At 61.4% G+C, this 20,877-nt stretch overlaps 1 protein-coding gene across 1 annotated transcript in view; it reads right to left on the minus strand.

Annotated features, from left to right (window-relative positions):
- The window catches only part of NEURL4 (neuralized E3 ubiquitin protein ligase 4), a 74,860-nt gene that overhangs the window by 7,286 nt on the left and 46,697 nt on the right, over window positions 1-20,877 (minus strand). The window contains 10 exon segments of the mRNA XM_080636395.1: window positions 1,614-1,701; window positions 3,356-3,535; window positions 5,848-6,009; window positions 7,398-7,535; window positions 8,377-8,547; window positions 9,426-9,524; window positions 10,888-11,103; window positions 13,613-13,761; window positions 16,096-16,224; window positions 20,333-20,502. Coding sequence (XP_080492521.1) covers window positions 1,614-1,701; window positions 3,356-3,535; window positions 5,848-6,009; window positions 7,398-7,535; window positions 8,377-8,547; window positions 9,426-9,524; window positions 10,888-11,103; window positions 13,613-13,761; window positions 16,096-16,224; window positions 20,333-20,502 — 1,502 coding nt within the window.

The following is a 20,877-nucleotide window of genomic DNA, read 5'->3' on the forward strand; positions in this document are numbered from 1 at the left end:
GGGTCTGACCCCCTGCCCCATAGATGTGGTTCTGACCCCCTGCCCCATAGATGTGGGTCTGACCCCCCTGCCCCATAGATGTGGTTCTGACCCCCCAGCCCCATAGATGTGGGTCTGACCCCCCTGCCCCATAGATGTGGTTCTGACCCCCTGCCCCATAGATGTGGTTCTGACCCCCCTGCCCCATAGATGTGGGTCTGACCCCCCTGCCCCATAGATGTGGTTCTGACCCCCCAGCCCCATAGATGTGGTTCTGACCCCCCTGCCCCATAGATGTGGGTCTGACCCCCCTGCCCCATAGATGTGGTTCTGACCCCCCTGCCCCATAGATGTGGGTCTGACCGCCCTGCCCCATAGATGTGGTTCTGACCCCCCAGCCCCATAGATGTGGTTCTGACTCCCCTGCCCCATAGATGTGGGTCTGACCCCCCTGCCCCATAGATGTGGTTCTGACCCCCCTGCCCCATAGATGTGGGTCTGACCCCCTGCCCCATAGATGTGGGTCTGACCCCCCTGCCCCATAGATGTGGTTCTGACCCCCTGCCCCATAGATGTGGGTCTGACCCCCCTGCCCCATAGATGTGGTTCTGACCCCCCAGCCCCATAGATGTGGGTCTGACCCCCTGCCCCATAGATGTGGGTCTGACCCCCCTGCCCCATAGATGTGGGTCTGACCCCCCAGCCCCATAGATGTGGTTCTGACCCCCCTGCCCCATAGATGTGGGTCTGACCCCCCTGCCCCATAGATGTGGGTCTGACCCCCCAGCCCCATAGATGTGGTTCTGACTCCCAGCCCCATATATTTGGGTCTGACCCCCAGCCCCACAGATGTGGGTCTGAGTCCCCCTGCCCCATAGAACCCCCCCTGCCCCATAGATGTGGTTCTGACCCCCCTGCCCCATAGATGTGGGTCTGAACCCCTGCCCCATAGATGTGGGTCTGACCCCCTGCCCCATAGATGTGGTTCTGACCCCCCTGCCCCATAGATGTGGTTCTGACCCCCCTGCCCCATAGATGTGGGTCTGACCCCCTGCCCTATAGATGTGGGTCTGACCCCCAGCCCCATAGATGTGGGTCTGAGTCCCCCTGCCCCATAGAACCCCCCCTGCCCCATAGATGTGGTTCTGACCCCCCTGCCCTATAGATGTGGTTCTGACCCCCCAGCCCCATAGATGTGGTTCTGACCCCCTGCCCCATAGATGTGGGTCTGACCCCCCTGCCCCATAGATGTGGGTCTGACCCCCCAGCCCCATAGATGTGGTTCTGACCCCCCTGCCCCATAGATGTGGGTCTGACCCCCCAGCCCCATAGATGTGGTTCTGACCCCCCTGCCCCATAGATGTGGGTCTGACCCCCTGCCCCATAGATGTGGGTCTGACCCCCCTGCCCCATAGATGTGGGTCTGACCCCCCAGCCCCATAGATGTGGGTCTGAGTCCCCCTGCCCCATAGAACCCCCCCTGCCCCATAGATGTGGTTCTGACCCCCCTGCCCCATAGATGTGGGTCTGACCCCCAGCCCCATAGAACCCGCCCTGCCCCATAGATGTGGGTCTGACCCCCAGCCCCATAGAACCCGCCCTGCCCCATAGCTGTGGGGCAGCCCCACACTCACCATCCACCACATCGGCTTTCTCCACGTCCCCCCGGGCCCGGGGGTCCCCACTGGGCCCCCCCCCATCAGAGTCCGACACAATCGTGACCTGGGGGGGGCAATGGGGCCAATGGGGTCCCACTGCCCCTATGGGATCCATAGGGGCTCCCATTGACCTCTATGGGGCTCCCATCGTCCCTTATGGGGCACCCATTATCCCCTATGGGGCTCCCATTGACCCCTATGGGGCTATCATTGACCCCTATGGGGCTCCCATTGATCTCTATGGGGCTCCCACTGACCCCTATGGGCTCCCATTGACCCCTATGGGCTCCCATTGACCCCTATGGATCTCCCATTGACCCCTATGGGGCTCCCATTGATCCCTATGGATCTCCCATTGACCCCTATGGGCTCCCATTGACCCCTATGGAGCTCCCATTGATCCCTATGGGGCTCCCATTGACCCCTATGGAGCTCCCATTGACGCCTATGGGCTCCCATTGATCCCTATGGGCTCCCATTGACCCCTATGGGCTCCCATTGATCCCTATGGGCTCCCATTCCCCCCTATGGGGCTCCCATTCCCCCCTATGGGGCTCCCATTGATCCCTATGGGGCTCCCATTGATCCCTATGGGCTCCCATTCCCCCCTATGGGGCTCCCATTGACCCCTATGGAGCTCCCATTGACCCCTATGGAGCTCCCATTCCCCCTTATGGGCTCCCATTGATCCCTATGGGCTCCCATTCCCCCCTATGGGGCTCCCATTGATCCCTATGGAGCTCCCATTGATCCCTATGGGGCTCCCATTGACCCCTATGGGCCCCCATTGACCCCTATGGAGCTCCCATTGATCCCTATGGGGATCCCATTGATCCCTATGGGGCTCCCATTGACCCCTATGGAGCTCCCATTGATCCCTATGGGCTCCCATTGACCCCTATGGAGCTCCCATTGATCCCTATGGGCTCCCATTGATCCCTACGGGGCTCCCATTGACCCCTATGGGCCCCCATTGACCCCTATGGAGCTCCCATTGATCCCTATGGGGTTCCCATTGATCCCTATGGTGCTCCCATTGATCCCTATGGGCTCCCATTCCCCCCTATGGGCTCCCATTGACCCCTATGGGCTCCCATTGACCCCTATGGGGCTCCCATTGATCCCTATGGGCTCCCATTGACCCCTATGGGCGCCCATTGACCCCTATGGAGCTCCCATTCCCCCCTATGGGCTCCCATTGACCCCTATGGGGCTCCCATTGATCCCTATGGAGCTCCCATTCTCCCCTATGGGCTCCCATTGATCCCTATGGGGCTCCCATTGACCTCTATGGGCTCCCATTGACCCCTTATGGGCTCCCATTGATCCCTATGGGGCTCCCATTCCCCCCTATGGGCTCCCATTGACCCCTATGGAGCTCCCATTGACCCCTATGGGCTCCCGTTGACCCCTATGGGCTCCCATTCCCCCTTATGGGCTCCCATTGATCCCTATGGAGCTCCCATTGACCCCTATGGAGCTCCCATTGACCCCTATGGGCTCCCATTGATCCCTATGGGGCTCCCATTCCCCCCTATGGGCTCCCATTCCCCCCTATGGGCTCCCATTGACCCCTATGGGGCTCCCATTGACCCCTATGGGCTCCTATTGACCCCTACGGGGCCTCCCCTTGTCCCTGCCGGGCTCCCGTAGCCCCTTCCGGCCGGTCCCATTCCCCCCCCTCCCCGCAGGGGGGCGCCGGCCCCCCCCCCCCCCACCTGTTGGCACTGCCCGTAGAGGTCGAGCAGGACGTAGCAGGGGGCGGGCACCCCCCCCGCCGCCACGCCTTGGTCTCGCCCGTTCACGTAGAGGTGGAGCCGCCCCCCGGCGTCCACCAGCAGGCCCAGGCGGGTCCCGGCCGGCAGCGAGTCCAGGTTGGGGCCGTAGTTCTGCTGGATCTGCGGGCACGGGGGGGCTGTGGGGGCGCTATAGGGGCTATAGGGGGGTTATAGGGGATATAGGGGGGCTATGGGGGCTATAGGGGGGTTATAGGGGGGTTATAGGGGATATAGGGGGGCTATGGGGGCTATAGGGGCTATAGGGGGGTTATAGGGGGGCTATAGGGGCTATAGGGGGGTTATAGGGGCTATAGGGGGGCTATGGGGGCTATAGGGGGGTTATAGGGGGGTTATAGGGGATATAGGGGGGCTATGGGGGCTATAGGGGCTATAGGGGGGTTATAGGGGATATAGGGGGGGTTATAGGAGCTATAGGGGGGTTATAGGGGCGCTATAGGGGCGCTATAGGGGCTATAGGGGGGTTATAGGGGCTATAGGGGCTATAGGGGGGGTGATAGGAGCTATAGGGGGGTTATAGGGGCGCTATAGGGGCGCTATAGGGGCTATAGGGGGGTTATAGGGGCTATAGGGGCTATAGGGGGGTTATAGGGGCTATAGGGGGGGTTATAGGGGCTATAGGGGCGTTATAAGGGCTATAGGGGCGTTATAGGGGTGCTATAGGGGCTATAGGGGCTATAGGGGGGTTATAGGGGCTATAGGGGCTATAGGGGGGTTATAGGGGGGCTATAGGGGCTATAGGGGGGTTATAGGGGGGTTATAGGGGCTATAGGGGCGCTATAGGGGCTATAGGGGGGTTATAGGGTATGTAGAGGCGCTATAGGGGCTATAGGGGGGTTATAGGGGAGTTATAGGGGATATAGGGGTGCTATAGGGGCTATAGGGGGGGTTATAGGGGCTATAGGGGCACTATAGGGGCTATAGGGGGGTTATAGGGGGGTTATAGGGGCTATAGGGGGGGTTATAGGGGCTATAGGGGCGTTATAAGGGCTATAGGGGCGTTATAGGGGTGCTATAGGGGCTATAGGGGCTATAGGGGGGTTATAGGGGGGTTATAGGGGCTATAGGGGGGGTTATAGGGGCTATAGGGGCGTTATAAGGGCTATAGGGGCGTTATAGGGGTGCTATAGGGGCTATAGGGGCTATAGGGGGGCTATAGGGGGGTTATAGGGGCTATAGGGGCGCTATAGGGGCTATAGGGGGGTTATAGGGGATATAGAGGCGCTATAGGGGCTATAGGGGGGTTATAGGGGGGTTATAGGGGATATAGGGGCGCTATAGGGGCTATAGGGGGGGTTATAGGGGCTATAGGGGCACTATAGGGGCTATAGGGGGGTTATAGGGGGGTTATAGGGGCTATAGGGGGGGTTATAGGGGCTATAGGGGCGTTATAAGGGCTATAGGGGCTATAGGGGCGCTATAGGGGCTATAGGGGGGTTATAGGGGGGTTATAGGGGCTATAGGGGGGGTTATAGGGGCTATAGGGGCGTTATAGGGGTGCTATAGGGGCTATAGGGGGGGTTATAGGGGCTATAGGGGGGGTTATAGGAGCTATAGGGGGGTTATAGGGGCTATGGGGGGGCTACAGGGGCTATGGGGGGGTTATAGGAGGGCTATAGGGGGGTTATAGGAGGGTTATAGGGGGTGTATGGGGGTTATAGGGGTGTTATAGGAGGGTTATAGGGGGGTTATAGGGGCTATAGGGGGGTTATAGGGGCGTTATAGGGGGTGTATGGGGGTTATAGGGGGGTTATGGGGGGGAATGGGGCCTATAGGGGCGTTATAGGGGGTGTATGGGGCCTATAGGGCGGTTATAGGGGCTGTATGGGGGCTATAGGAGTGGGTCTATGGGTGGTTATATGGGGTCTCTAGGGGTCCTTATGGGGCCTCTACGGGGTCCCTGTGGGTCCCTATGGGTCCCTATGGGACTCTATGGGTCCCTCTGGGGCTCTATGGGTCCCTCTGGGTCTCTATGGGTCTCTATGGGTCTCTATGGGTCTCTATGGTCTCTCTATGGGGTCTCTGTGGGTCTCTATGGGTCCCTGTGGGTCTCTATGGGTCCCTATGGGTCCCTGTGGGTCTCTGTGGGTCTCTATGGGGTCCCTATGGGTCCCTGTGGGTCTCTGTGGGTCTCTATGGGGTCCCTGTGGGTCTCTATGGGGTCCCTATGGGTCCCTATGGTCTCTCTATGGGGTCCCTCTGGGTCCCTGTGGGTCTCTATGGGGTCCCTATGGGTCCCTATGGTCTCTCTATGGGGTCCCTCTGGGTCCCTGTGGGTCTCTATGGGGTCCCTATGGGTCCCTGTGGGTCTCTATGGGGTCCCTATGGGTCCCTGTGGGTCTCTATGGGTCCCTATGGGTCCCTATGGTCTCTCTGTGGGGTCCCTCTGGGTCCCTGTGGGGCGGCGCCGTTACCTTGCCGCCATTGAGGAAGACCCCGTCCCCGTGCAGGAGCCAGGCCGGGCGCCGGAGGGCGGCGGCGCAGGAGGGGAGGGGGCAGCGCCCGGGGGGGGGCGCCCCGGAGACCCCCAGGGTCAGCGACGAGCTCCAGTGCGGGTCCAGGGCGTCGATGCGGACCTGGGGGCGGGGCCAGCGTGACGTCATCAGCGTGACGTCATCAGCGTGGCGTCATCGTCAGACAATGTCGTGACGTCATCAGCATGGCGTCACCAGCGTGGCGTCATCGTCAGACAATGTCGTGACGTCATCAGCGTGACGTCACCAGCGTGGCGTCATCGTCAGACAATGTCGTGACGTCACCAGCGTGGCGTCATCGTCAGACAATGTCGTGACGTCATCAGCGTGACGTCATCGTGAGACAATGTCGTGACGTCACCAGCGTGACGTCATCGTCAGACAATGTCGTGACGTCATCAGCGTGACGTCATCGTCAGACAATGTCGTGACGTCATCAGCGTGACGTCATCGTGAGACAATGTCGTGACGTCATCAGCGTGACGTCATCGTCAGACAATGTCGTGACGTCATCAGCGTGGCGTCATCGTCAGACAATGTCGTGACGTCACCAGCGTGACGTCATCGTGAGACAATGTCGTGACGTCACCAGCGTGACGTCATCGTCAGACAATGTCGTGACGTCATCAGCGTGACGTCATCGTCAGACAATGTCGTGACGTCACCAGCGTGACGTCATCGTGAGACAATGTCGTGACGTCACCAGCGTGACGTCATCGTCAATGTCGTGACGTCACCAGCGTGACGTCATCGTCAGACAATGTCGTGACGTCAGCGCGAGGCCTCACGAGGGGGTGATGGCGGCGTGACACCGTGACGCCGCCATTGTGGCGCCACCGTGACGTCGGCACCATGACGTCACCCCCAATGACGTCATCCCCTCCCCAATGACATCATCCCCCCAATGACGTCATCCCCCCCCCAATGACATCATCCCCCCAATGACATCATCACCCCCCCAATGCCACCCCCCCAATGCCACCCCCCAACGCCACCCCCCAACGCCACCCCCCCAACGCCACCCCCCAACGCCACCCCCCCAACGCCACCCCCCCCAACGCCACCCCCCCAACGCCACCCCCCCAATGCCACCCCCCCAATGCCACCCCCCCAATGCCACCCCCCAATGCCACCCCCCCAACGCCACCCCCCCAATGCCACCCCCCCAATGCCACCCCCCCAACGCCACCCCCCCCAATGCCACCCCCCCAATGCCACCCCCCAATGCCACCCCCCCAATGCCACCCCCCCAATGCCACCCCCCCAATGCCACCCCCCCAATGCCACCCCCCCAATGCCATCCCCCCAATGCCACCCCCCAATGCCATCCCCCCAATGCCACCCCCCCAATGCCACCCCCCCAATGCCACCCCCCCCAATGCCACCCCCCCAACGCCACCCCCCCAATGCCCCCCCCCCAATGGCTCGGGGGTGTGGGGGGGGGGGGTGATGACGTCACGCTGACGTCACGCTGACGTCACGGCGCCCACCTGGAAGAGGCGCCCGGGGGGCAGGGGCTGGGCCAGCAGCACCAGGCCCTGGTTGTAGCTGGCGACGCGCGTGGCCGTGCGGTTGCCGTTCGAGAGCAGGATGTTGCGGCCGTGGCGGGGCAGGAAGGTGGGGGGGGCCTTTTGGGGGGGGGGGGGGGGGGTAATGGGAGGGGGGGTCAGTGGGGGTCAATGGGGGTCAGTGGGGATCAATGGGGCTCAATGGGGGTCAGTGGGGGTCAATGGGGATCAATGGGGGTCAGTGGGGATCAATGGGGATCAATGGGGGTCAGTGGGGGTCAATGGGGATCAATGGGGGTCAGTGGGGTTCAATGGGGATCAATGGGGGTCAATGGGGGTCAATGGGGGTCAATGGGGATCAATGGGGGTCAATGGGGCTCAATGGGGATCAATGGGGGTCAATGGGGATCAATGGGGGTCAATGGGGGTCAATGGGGGTCAGTGGGGGTCAATGGGGATCAATGGGGCTCAATGGGGCTCAATGGGGATCAATGGGGGTCAATGGGGGTCAATGGGGCTCAATGGGGGTCAATGGGGCTCAGTGGGGATCAATGGGGGTCAATGGGGATCAATGGGGGTCAGTGGGGGTCAATGGGGGTCAATGGGGGATCAATGGGGCTCAATGGGGGTCAATGGGGCTCAGTGGGGTTCAATGGGGTCAATGGGGATCAATGGGGCTCAGTGGGGTTCAATGGGGGTCAACGGGGCTCAATGGGGATCAATGGGGCTCAGTGGGGTTCAATGGGGGTCAATGGGGCTCAATGGGGGTCAATGGGGCTCAGTGGGGTTCAATGGGGATCAATGGGGGATCAATGGGGCTCAATGGGGGTCAACGGGGGTCAATGGGTATCAATGGGGGTCAATGGGGGTCAATGGGGTTCAATGGGGCTCAATGGGGTTCAATGGGGCTCAGTGGGGATCAATGGGGTTCAATGGGGATCAATGGGCGGGGCTCACTCACGCTGGGGGCGGCGCTGGCGGTGGGGGAGGGGCTGGGGCTGGGGGAGGGGCTGGGGGTGGGGGAGGGGCCGGCGCTGCCCCCCCCGCCCTCGCCCCCCGCCCCTCCCCCCCCGGCGCTGACGATGCTCACGGCCGTCACCCGCCCGTACAGGTCCAGGGCCACGTGCGCGTTCTGGGGGGGGGATGTCGTCATCGGTGACGTCATCGCCGACGTCATGGCCCGTGGCACCGCCCCTTCCCCCCCCCAACCCCGCTGCGGTGTCGAAACCGTGCCCCTCCCCCAAGGGGAAGTGAGGTCGCGGGGCTTTTGTGACGTCATAAAGCGCCTCGGACAGGAAGTGAGGTCACGGAGCATTGTGACGTCATAAAGCGCCTCGGACAGGAAGTGAGGTCACGGAGCATTGTGACGTCATAAAGCGCCTCGGACAGGAAGTGAGGTCACGGAGCATTGTGACGTCATAAAGCGCCTCAAACAGGAAGTGAGGTCACGGAGCATTGTGACGTCATAAAGCTCCTCCAACAGGAAGTGAGGTCACGGAGCATTGTGACGTCATAAAGCTCCTCGAACAGGAAGTGAGGTCACGGAGCATTGTGACGTCATAAAGCGCCTCGAACAGGAAGTGAGGTCACGGAGCATTGTGACGTCATAAAGCTCCTCGAACAGGAAGTGAGGTCACGGAACATTGTGACGTCATAAAGCGCCTCGGACAGGAAGTGAGGTCACGGAGCATTGTGACGTCATAAAGCGCCTCAAACAGGAAGTGAGGTCACGGAGCATTGTGACGTCACAATCAAGCACCCCCCCCCGGAAGTGACATCAGAGAGCACGGTGGCATCACAACCACTGCCCCCCCCCCCCCCCCGAACAGGAAGTGACGTCACAGAGGCCCTGGTGGCACCGAAACCCCTGCACAGGGGGGAGACAACCGGGGGGGGGGGGGGGGCGTGGCCTCGGAGGGGGCGGGGCCACAAAGGGGCCGTGGCCTTAAATGGGCATGGGGGCGTGGCCTCGTTGTGGGCGTGGCTGAAGGGGGGCGTGGCCGCCGTTACCTTGGCGACGCCGGTGGCGGCCGGCCCCATGTCCTCGCCGTCGACCAGGATGTGCATGGAGTCATCGGCCCCACGGCGAACCCCGACCCGGTTCCCGACCTGCCCCACAGAGACCCATAGAGCCCCAGAGGGACACACAGAGCCCCACGGAACCCTGGATCCCCCTAGATCCCCTATAGAAACCCCCATAGATCCCCTATAGACCCCCCCATAGATCCCCTACAGACCCCCCGCATAGATCCCCTATAGACCCCCCCATAGATCCCCTACAGACCCCCCGCATAGATCCCCTATAGACCCCCCCATAGATCCCCTACAGACCCCCCGCATAGATCCCCTATAGACCCCCCCATAGATCCCCTACAGACCCCCCCCATAGATCCCCTATAGACCCCCCCATAGATCCCCTATAGAACCCCCCATAGATCTCCTATAGACCCCCCCATAGATCCCCTACAGACCCCCCCATAGATCCCCTACAGACCCCCCATAGATCCCCTATAGAACCCCCCATAGATCTCCTATAGACCCCCCCATAGATCCCCTATAGAACCCCCCATAGATCTCCTATAGAACCCCCCATAGATCTCCTATAGACCCCCCCATAGATCCCCTACAGACCCCCCCATAGATCCCCTACAGAACCCCCATAGATCTCCTATAGACCCCCCCATAGATCCCCTACAGACCCCCCCATAGATCCCCTACAGACCCCCCCATAGATCTCCTATAGAACCCCCCATAGATCCCCTATAGACCCCCCCATAGATCTCCTATAGACCCCCCCATAGATCTCCTATAGAACCCCCCATAGATCCCCTACAGACCCCCCCATAGATCTCCTATAGACCCCCCATAGATCCCCTATAGACCCCCCCATAGATCTCCTATAGACCCCCATAGATCCCCTATAGACCCCCCCATAGATCCCCTATAGAACCCCCCCAATAGATCCCCTATTGACCCCCCCATAGATCCCCCCATAGATCCCCTAAAGACCCCCCCATAGATCCCTTATAGACCCCCCCATAGATCCCCTATAGAAACCCCCCATAGATCCCCTATAGACCCCCCCATAGATCTCCTATAGACCCCCCCATAGATCCCCTACAGACCCCCCATAGATCCCCTACAGACCCCCCCATAGATCCCCTATAGAACCCCCCATAGATCTCCTATAGAACCCCCCATAGATCCCCTATAGAACCCCCCATAGATCTCCTATAGAACCCCCCATAGATCCCCCCTACAGACCCCCCCATAGATCCCCTACAGACCCCCCCATAGATCCCCTACAGACCCCCCCATAGATCCCCTATAGAACCCCCCATAGATCCCCTATAGAACCCCCCATAGATCCCCCTATAGACCCCCCCATAGATCCCCTATAGAACCCCCCATAGATCCCCTATAGAACCCCCCCTATATCCCCCCTACAGACCCCCCCCGGGCCCCTGCTCACCCCCAGCCTGTCCAGGGAGACCCCGTAGTTCTCGCGGGTCCGGCTCCCTTCCCGCCGCACCTCGGCCCCGGCCACCACCCACGTGTGGGCCGCGGGCAGCTCCAGCAGCGACGGCGGCAGCGCCGGCCCCGCGGGGGGGCCTTGGCCCGGCGGCAGCGCCGTGAGCCCGACCCGAACCGAGCCCGCCCAGCGCTCGTCCAGGGCCTCGATGCGAACCTGCCCGGGGGCATGGAACGGGACCTATAGGGGCTATAGGGGAGGGTTGTGGCGCCCCCTAGGGAGCCGCTATGGGGATGGAACGGGACCTATAGGGGCTATAGGGACGGGTTGTGGCGCCCCCTAGGGAGCCGCTATGGGGATGGAACGGGACCTATAGGGGCTATAGGGGAGGGTTACGGCGCCCCCTAGGGAGCCGCTATGGGGATGGAACGGGACCTATAGGGCTATAGGGGAGGGTTGTGGCGCCCCCTAGGGAGCCGCTATGGGGATGGAACGGGACCTATAGGGGCTATAGGGGAGGGTTACGGCGCCCCCTAGGGAGCCGCTATGGGGATGGAACGGGACCTATAGGGGCTATAGGGGAGGGTTACGGCGCCCCCTAGGGAGCCGCTATGGGCATGGAACGGGACCTATAGGGGCTATAGGGGAGGGTTACGGCGCCCCCTAGGGAGCCGCTATAGGCATGGAACGGGACCTATAGGGGCTATAGGGGAGGGTTACGGCGCCCCTAGGGAGCCGCTATGGGCATGGAACGGGACCTATAGGGGCTATAGGGGAGGGTTACGGCGCCCCCTAGGGAGCCGCTATGGGGATGGAACGGGACCTATAGGGGCTATAGGGGAGGGTTACGGCGCCCCCTAGGGAGCCGCTATGGGGATGGAACGGGACCTATAGGGGCTATAGGGGAGGGTTGTGGCGCCCCCTAGGGAGCCGCTATGGGGATGGAACGGGACCTATAGGGGCTATAGGGGAGGGGTACGGCGCCCCCTAGGGAGCCGCTATGGGGATGGAACGGGACCTATAGGGGCTATAGGGGAGGGTTACGGCGCCCCCTAGGGAGCCGCTATGGGCATGGAACGGGACCTATAGGGGCTATAGGGGAGGGTTACGGCGCCCCCTAGGGAGCCGCTATGGGCATGGAACGGGACCTATAGGGGCTATAGGGGAGGGTTGTGGCGCCCCTTAGGGAGCCGCTATGGGGATGGAACGGGACCTATAGGGGCTATAGGGGAGGGTTACGGCGCCCCCTAGGGAGCCGCTATGGGGATGGAACGGGACCTATAGGGGCTATAGGGGAGGGTTACGGCGCCCCCCATGGAGCCGCTATGGGGATGGAACGGGACCTATAGGGGCTATAGGGGAGGGTTGTGGCGCCCCCTAGGGAGCCGCTATGGGGATGGAACGGGACCTATAGGGGCTATAGGGGAGGGTTACAGCGCCCCCTAGGGAGCCGCTATGGGGATGGAACGGGACCTATAGGGGCTATAGGGGAGAGTTACGGCGCCCCCCATGGAGCCGCTATGGGGATGGAACGGGACCTATAGGGGCTATAGGGGAGGGTTACGGCGCCCCCCATGGAGCCGCTATGGGGATGGAACGGGACCTATAGGGGCTATAGGGGAGGGTTACGGCGCCCCCTAGGGAGCCGCTATGGGGATGGAACAGGACCTATAGGGGCTATAGGGGAGGGTTACGGCGCCCCCTAGGGAGCCGCTATGGGCATGGAACGGGACCTATAGGGGGTAGAGGGGGACACAGGGGGCGTGTCCCATTGAAGCTCCTCCCCTCCCCTTAAAGCGGCAGCGCCCCATTGACCATATAAGGATAAGACCCAACCCCCTTGGCCGGCTCCCCCCACCAGGGGGCGTGTCCCCATTAAACCCCTCCCCTCCCCTTTAAAGCGGCAGCGCCCCATTGACCATATAAGGATAAGACCCAACCCCATTGGCCGGCTCCCCCCAGCAGGGGGCGTGTCCCCATTGAAGCCTCTCCCCTCCCCTTTAAAGCGGCAGCGCCCCATTGACCATATAAGGATAAGACCCAACCCCATTGGCCGGCTCCTCCCCTAGGGGGCGTGTCCCCATTAAACCCCTCCCCTCCCCTTAAAGCGGCAGCGCCCCATTGACCATATAAGGATAAGACCCAACCCCATTGGCTGCCTCCTCCCACCAGGGGGCGTGTCCCCATTAAACCCCTCCCCTTAAAGCAGCAGCGTCCTTTTGACCATATAAGGATAAGACCCAACCCCATTGGCCGCCTCCTCCCACCAGGGGTCGTGTCCCCATTGAAGCCCCTCCCCTTAAAGCGGCAGCGCCCCATTGACCATATAAGGATAAGACCCAACCCCATTGGCTGCCTCCTCCCACCAGGGGGCGTGTCCCCATTAAACCCCTCCCCTTAAAGCAGCAGCGCCCCATTGACCATATAAGGATAAGACCCAACCCCCTTGGCCGGCTCCCCCCAGCAGGGGGCGTGTCCCCGCGGAAGCCCCGCCCCTTAAAGGGGCCGCGTCCCCATTGACCATATAAGGATAAGACCCAACCCCCTTGGCCGGCTCCCCCCAGCAGGGGTCGTGTCCCCATTGAAGCCCTTCCCCTCCCCTTAAAGCGGCAGCGCCCCATTGACCATATAAGGATAAGACCCAACCCCATTGGCCGGCTCCCCCCAGCAGGGGGCGTGTCCCCGCGGAAGCCCCGCCCCTTAAAGGGGCCGCGTCCCCATTCACCTCGAAGAGCTCCCCGGGCCGGAGGTGGCTGCGGCTGAAGACGAGGCCGTGGCAGTACCCAGAGACCCGCGCGGCCCCGCAGCCCTCGGCCGCCAGCGCCACGTTCTGGCCACAGCGCCCATGGAAGCGCTGGCAGGGACCCATGGGGGCTGCAGGGGAGAGGGGGGGTCAATGGGGGAGGGCAATGGGGGGGTTATGGGGGGGTTAGGGGGGTTATGGGGGGGTTATGGGGGGATATGGGGGTTATGGGGGGGTTATGGGGGGGTTATGGGGGGGTTATGGGGGGTTATGGGGGGGTTATGGGGGGGTTATGGGGGGTTATGGGGGGTTATGGGGGGTTATGGGGGGTTATGGGGGGTTATGGGGGGTTATGGGGGGGAAAGGGGGGTTGGGGGGTTATGGGGGGGTTATGGGGGGGTTATGGGGGGTTATGGGGGTGATGGGGGTTATGGGGGGTTATGGGGGGTTATGGGGGGGTTATGGGGGGGTTATGGGGGGTTATGGGGGGGAAAGGGGGGTTAGGGGGGTGATGGGGGGTTATGGGGGGGTTATGGGGGGGTTATGGGGGGGTTATGGGGGGTTATGGGGGTGATGGGGGGTTATGGGGGGTTATGGGGGGTTATGGGGGGTTATGGGGGGGGAAAGGGGGGTTATGGGGGGGTTATGGGGGGGTTATGGGGGGTGATGGGGGGTGATGGGGGGTGATGGGGGGTTATGGGGGGGTTATGGGGGGTTATGGGGGGGTTATGGGGGGTTATGGGGGGTTATGGGGGGGTTATGGGGGGTTATGGGGGGGGGAAAGGGGGGTTGGGGGGGTTATGGGGGGGTTATGGGGGGGTTATGGGGGGTTATGGGGGGTGATGGGGGGTTATGGGGGGTTATGGGGGGTTATGGGGGGGTTATGGGGGGGTTATGGGGGGAAAGGGGGGTTAGGGGGGGTGATGGGGGGTTATGGGGGGGTTATGGGGGGGTTATGGGGGGTTATGGGGGGTATGGGGGGTGATGGGGGGTTATGGGGGGTTATGGGGGGTTATGGGGGGGTTATGGGGGGGAAAGGGGGGTTATGGGGGGGTTATGGGGGGGTTATGGGGGGTGATGGGGGGTGATGGGGGGTGATGGGGGGTTATGGGGGGGTTATGGGGGGGTTATGGGGGGTTATGGGGGGGTTATGGGGGGTTATGGGGGGTTATGGGGGGTTAGGGGGGGTTATGGGGGGGGAAAGGGGGGTTATGGGGGGTTATGGGGGGGTTATGGGGGGTTAGGGGGGGTTATGGGGGGTTATGGGGGGGGTAAGGGGGGTTAGGGGGGGTTATGGGGGGGAAAGGGGGGTTAGGGGGGGTTATGGGGGGGTTATGGGGGGGTTATGGGGGGGAAAGGGGGGTATGGGGGGTTATGGGGGTTATGGGGGGGTTATGGGGGGGAAAGGGGGGTTAGGGGGGGTTATGGGGGTTATGGGGGGGTATGGGGGGGGAAAGGGGGGTTATGGGGGGTTATGGGGGGTTATGGGGGGGTTATGGGGGGTTATGGGGGGTTATGGGGGGTTATGGGGGGTTATGGGGGATATGGGGGGTGATGGGGGGTTATGGGGGGGTTATGGGGGGGTTATGGGGGGTTATGGGGGGGTTATGGGGGGGAAAGGGGGGTTAGGGGGGGTTATGGGGGGGTTATGGGGGGTGATGGGGGGTATGGGGGGTTATGGGGGTATGGGGGGTTATGGGGGTTATGGGGGGTATGGGGGGAAAGGGGGGTATGGGGGTTATGGGGGGTTATGGGGGGTATGGGGGGTTATGGGGGGGATATGGGGGGTGATGGGGGGTTTATGGGGGGTTATGGGGGGTATGGGGGGTTATGGGGGGTTATGGGGGGGTTATGGGGGTTATGGGGGGTTCTGGGGGGGTATGGGGGTTATGGGGGGTGATGGGGGGTTATGGGGGGGTTATGGGGGGTTATGGGGGGTTATGGGGGGTTATGGGGGGGTTATGGGGGGTTATGGGGGGTTATGGGGGGTTAAAGGGGGATTATAGAGACCTATTGGGGGCTGGGGGGGAGGGGGGTGGTCAATGGGGGGGGATAGGGGGGTATAAGGGATATAGGGGATTCAATGGGGGCCCTATGGGGGTCAATGGCACTTGGGGGGCGCAGGGCTCTATGGGGGTCAATGGCACTTGGGGGGCGCAGGGCCCTATGGGGGGTCAATGGCACTTGGGGGGCGCAGGGCTCTATGGGGGTCAATGGCACTTGGGGGGCGCAGGGCTCTATGGGGGTCAATGGCCACTTGTGGGGCGCAGGGCTCTATGGGGGTCAATGGCACTTGGGGGGCGCAGGGCTCTATGGGGTCAATGGCACTTGTGGGGCGCAGGGCTCTATGGGGGTCAATGGCACTTGGGGGCGCAGGGCTCTATGGGGGTCAATGGCACTTGTGGGGCGCAGGGCTCTATGGGGGTCAATGGCACTTGGGGGGCGCAGGCCCCTATGGGTCCCACCTGGCGAGGGGAGGGCGCAGGCCTTGTCGGGCCCGGTGCTGGGGGCCAGGCTGTTGTCGGTGGGGCCCGAGGCCCCGGTGAGGGACACCTGCACGCACTGCCCATAGAGATCCACCACGGCGTAGACCTCTGTGGGGCAGCGGCACAGCCCATCGGGACCCATAGCGACCCATAGCGACCCATAGGAACCCATAGGAACACCCCATAATAACCCATAACACCCACATCCCACTCGATCCCGCTGTACCCCCTTGTACCCCGTTATATCCCATTTGACCCCATTGTACACCCATCGTATCCCATTGCATCCCATTTTATCCCCTTGGATCCCCTTATATCCGATTGGATCCCATTAGGTCCCATTAGACCCCATCATATCCCATTCCATCCCATTTTATCCCATTGGATCCCCTTATATCCGATTGGATCCCATTAGATCCCATTAGACCCCATCATATCCCATTCCATCCCATTTTATCCCATTGCATCCCATTTTATCCCCTTGGATCCCCTTATATCCGATTGGATCCCATTAGGTCCCATTAGATCCCATTAGATCCCATCATATCCCATTCCATCCCATTGTATCCCATTGCATCCCATTTTATCCCCTTGGATCCCCTTATATCCGATTGGATCCCATTAGGTCCCATTAGATCCCATTAGATCCCATCATATCCCATTCCATCCCCTTGTATTCCATCGCACCCCATTTTATCCCATAGCATCCCTTATATCCGATTGGATCCCATTAGATCCCATTAGATCCCATCATATCCCATTCCATCCCACTGTATCCCATTGCATCCCATTTTATCCCCTTGGATCCTATTATATCCCATTGTATCGCGTTCTATCCCGTTGGATCCAATTATATCCCATTAGATCCCATCATATCCCATTATACACCCATTGTATCCCATTTTTGATCCCATTGGATCCCATTGGATCCAATTATATCCCATTCTCTCCCATCCTATCCCATTGTATCCCATTCTAACCTGCTGTACCCGCACTGTACCCGCACTGCACCCCACTGTACCCACACTGTACCCACACTGTACCCCACTGTACCCGCACTGTACCCACACCGTACCCACACTGTACCCACACTGTACCCACACTGTACCCGCACTGTACCCGCACTGTACCCACACCGTACTCACACTGTACCCACACTGTACCCGCACTGTACCCGCACTGTACCCACACCGTACTCACACTGTACCCCACACTGTACCCGCACTGTACCCGCACTGTACCCACACTGTACCACACTGTACCCGCACTGTACCCGCACTGTACCCCACTGTACCCACACTGTACCCACACTGTACCCACACTGTACCCACACTGTACCTGCACTGTACCCGCACTGTACCCCACTGTACCCACACTGTACCCCACTGTACATGCACTGTACCCGCACTGTACCCACACTGTACCCACACTGCACCCCACTGTACCCGCACTGTACCCACACTGTACCCGCACTGTACCCACACTGCACCCCACTGTACCCCACTGTACCCGCACTGTACCCACACTGTACCCACACTGCACCCCACTGTACCCGCACTGTACCCACACTGTACCCGCACTGTACCCACACTGCACCCCACTGTACCCGCACTGTACCCACACTGTACCCGCACTGTACCCGCACTGCACCCCACTGTACCCCACTGTACCCACACTGTACCCGCACTGCACCCCACTGTACCCACACTGTACCCACACTGCACCCCACTGTACCCCACTGTACCCGCACTGTACCCGCACTGTACCCACACTGCACCCGCACTGTACCCGCACTGTACCCGCACTGTACCCACACTGCACCCCACTGTACCCGCACTGTACCCACACTGTACCCGCACTGTACCCACACTGCACCCGCACTGTACCCGCACTGTACCCGCACTGCACCCCACTGTACCCCACTGTACCCACAGTGTACCCGAACTGCACCCCACTGTACCCGCACTGTACCCGCACTGCACCACACTGTACCCCACTGTACCCACACTGTACCCGAACTGCACCCCACTGTACCCGCACTGTACCCGCACTGTACCCACACTGCACCCGCACTGTACCCGCACTGTACCCGCACTGTACCCACACTGTACCCCACTGTACCCCACTCTACGCACACTGTACCGCACTGTACCCACACTGCACCCCACTGTACCCCCACTGTACCCACACTGTACCCCCACTGCACCCGCACTGTCCCCGCACTGTCCCCGCACTGTACCCACACTGTCCCCGCACTGTACCCGCACTGTACCCACACTGTATCTGCACTGTCCCCGCACTGTACCCGCACTTTACCCACACTGCACCCGCACTGTCCCTGCACTGTACCCACACTGCACCCGCACTGTCCCCGCACTGTACCCGCACTGTACCCGCACTGCACCCGCACTGTACCCGCACTGTCCCCGCACTGTACCCGCACTGTACCCGCACTGTACCCACACTGTACCCACACTGTCCCCGCACTGTACCCGCACTGTACCCACACTGCACCCGCACTGTACCCACACTGCACCCGCACTGTACCCGCACTGTACCCACACTGTCCCCGCACTGTCCCCGCACTGTACCCCACTGTACCCGCACTGTACCCGCACTATACCCACACTGTACCCGCACTGTACCCACACTGTACCCACACTGTACCCGCACTGTACCCCACTGTACCCGCACTGTACCCGCACTGTACCCGCTCTGTACCCACACTGTACCCACACTGTACCCCACTGTACCCGCACTGTACCCGCACTATACCCACACTGTACCCCACTGTACCCGCACTGTACCCACACTGTACCCACACTATACCCACACTGTACCCCACTGTACCCCACTGTACCCGCACTATACCCACACTGTACCCACTGTACCCGCACTGTACCCACACTGTACCCACACTATACCCACACTGTACCCCACTGTACCCGCACTGTACCCGCACTATACCCACACTGTACCCCACTGTACCCGCACTGTACCCACACTGTACCCACACTATACCCACACTGTACCCCACTGTACCCCACTGTACCCGCACTATACCCACACTGTACCCCACTGTACCGGCACTGTACCCACACTGTACCCACACTATACCCACACTGTACCCCACTGTACCCACACTGTACCCACACTGTACCCACACTATACCCACACTGTACCCCACTGTACCCGCACTGTACCCACACTGTACCCGCACTGTACCCGCACTGTACCCACACTGTACCCCACTGTACCCGCACTGTACCCGCACTGTACCCCACTGTACCCGCACTGTACCCGCACTGTACCCACACTATACCCACACTGTACCCAAACTATACCCACACTGTACCCACACTGTACCCCACTGTACCCGCACTGTACCCGCACTGTACCCACACTGTACCCGCACTGTACCCGCTCTGTACCCGCACTGTACCCACACTGTACCCCACTGTACCCGCACTGTACCCGCACTGTACCCACACTATACCCACACTGTACCCCACTGTACCCCACTGTACCCGCACTGTACCCACACTGTACCCACACTATACCCACACTGTACCCCACTGTACCCGCACTGTACCCACACTATACCCACACTACACCCGCACTGTACCCGCACTATACCCGCACTGTACCCACACTGTACCCCACTGTACCCGCACTGTACCCGCACTGTACCCGCACTGTACCCACTGTACCCGCACTGTACCCGCACTGTACCCACACTATACCCACACTGTACCCACACTATACCCACACTGTACCCACACTGTACCCGCACTGTACCCGCACTGTACCCGCACTGTACCCACACTGTACCCGCACTGTACCCGCACTGTACCCACACTGTACCCCACTGTACCCACACTGTACCCACACTGTACCCACACTGTACCCACACTGTACCCCACTGTACCCGCACTGTACCCGCACTGTACCCGCACTGTACCCACACTGTACCCGCACTGTACCCGCACTGTACCCGCACTGTACCCACACTGTACCCGCACTGTACCCCACTGTACCCACACTGTACCCACACTGTACCCGCACTGTACCCCACTGTACCCGCACTGTACCCACACTGTACCCCCACTGTACCCGCACTGTACCCCACTGTACCCGCACTGTACCCACACTGCACCCGCACTGTACCCGCACTGTACCGCACTGCACCCCCCCGCACCCCGCTGTCCCCCGGTACCGTCGGGCAGGCCGGAGCAGGCGATGCCCTGGTCGGTGCCGTTGATGAAGTAGCGCAGGTCCCCGCGCTCCGTGCGCATCATCCCGATGCGGGCGCCCGTGCCCAGCGCGTCCAGGTCGCAGCCGTAGTTGTTGCGCATCGTGTTCCCGTCCTGCATGATGGCCGTGCCGCTGGCGGGGAGCAGGGAGAGCGCGGGGCGTGGGCAACGGGGAACGGGGTATGGGGTATGGGGTATGGGGTATGGGGTATGGGGTATGGGGTTGGGGTAGGGGGTACGGGGTACGGGGTATGGGATGGGGTGGTAGGGGGTATGGGGTTGGGGGTATGGGGAAGGGATATGGGGTAATAGGGTAGGGGTTATGGGATATGGGATGGGGTTGGGGTATGGGATATGGGGTATGGGGGGTGGGGATGGGAGGTGGGGGGTGGGTGGGGGTGGGGTGGGGGGGTGTGGGGTGTTGTGGTTGGGGTGGGTGGGTGGCGGGGCTGGGAGGAGTTGGGGGGTGGGGTGTGGGGGGTTGGGGGGGTGGGGGGTGGGAAGTGTG

Source organism: Psittacula echo (genome assembly GCF_963264785.1).
Source record: "Psittacula echo genome assembly, chromosome: 32".
NCBI lineage: Eukaryota > Metazoa > Chordata > Aves > Psittaciformes > Psittacidae > Psittacula > Psittacula echo.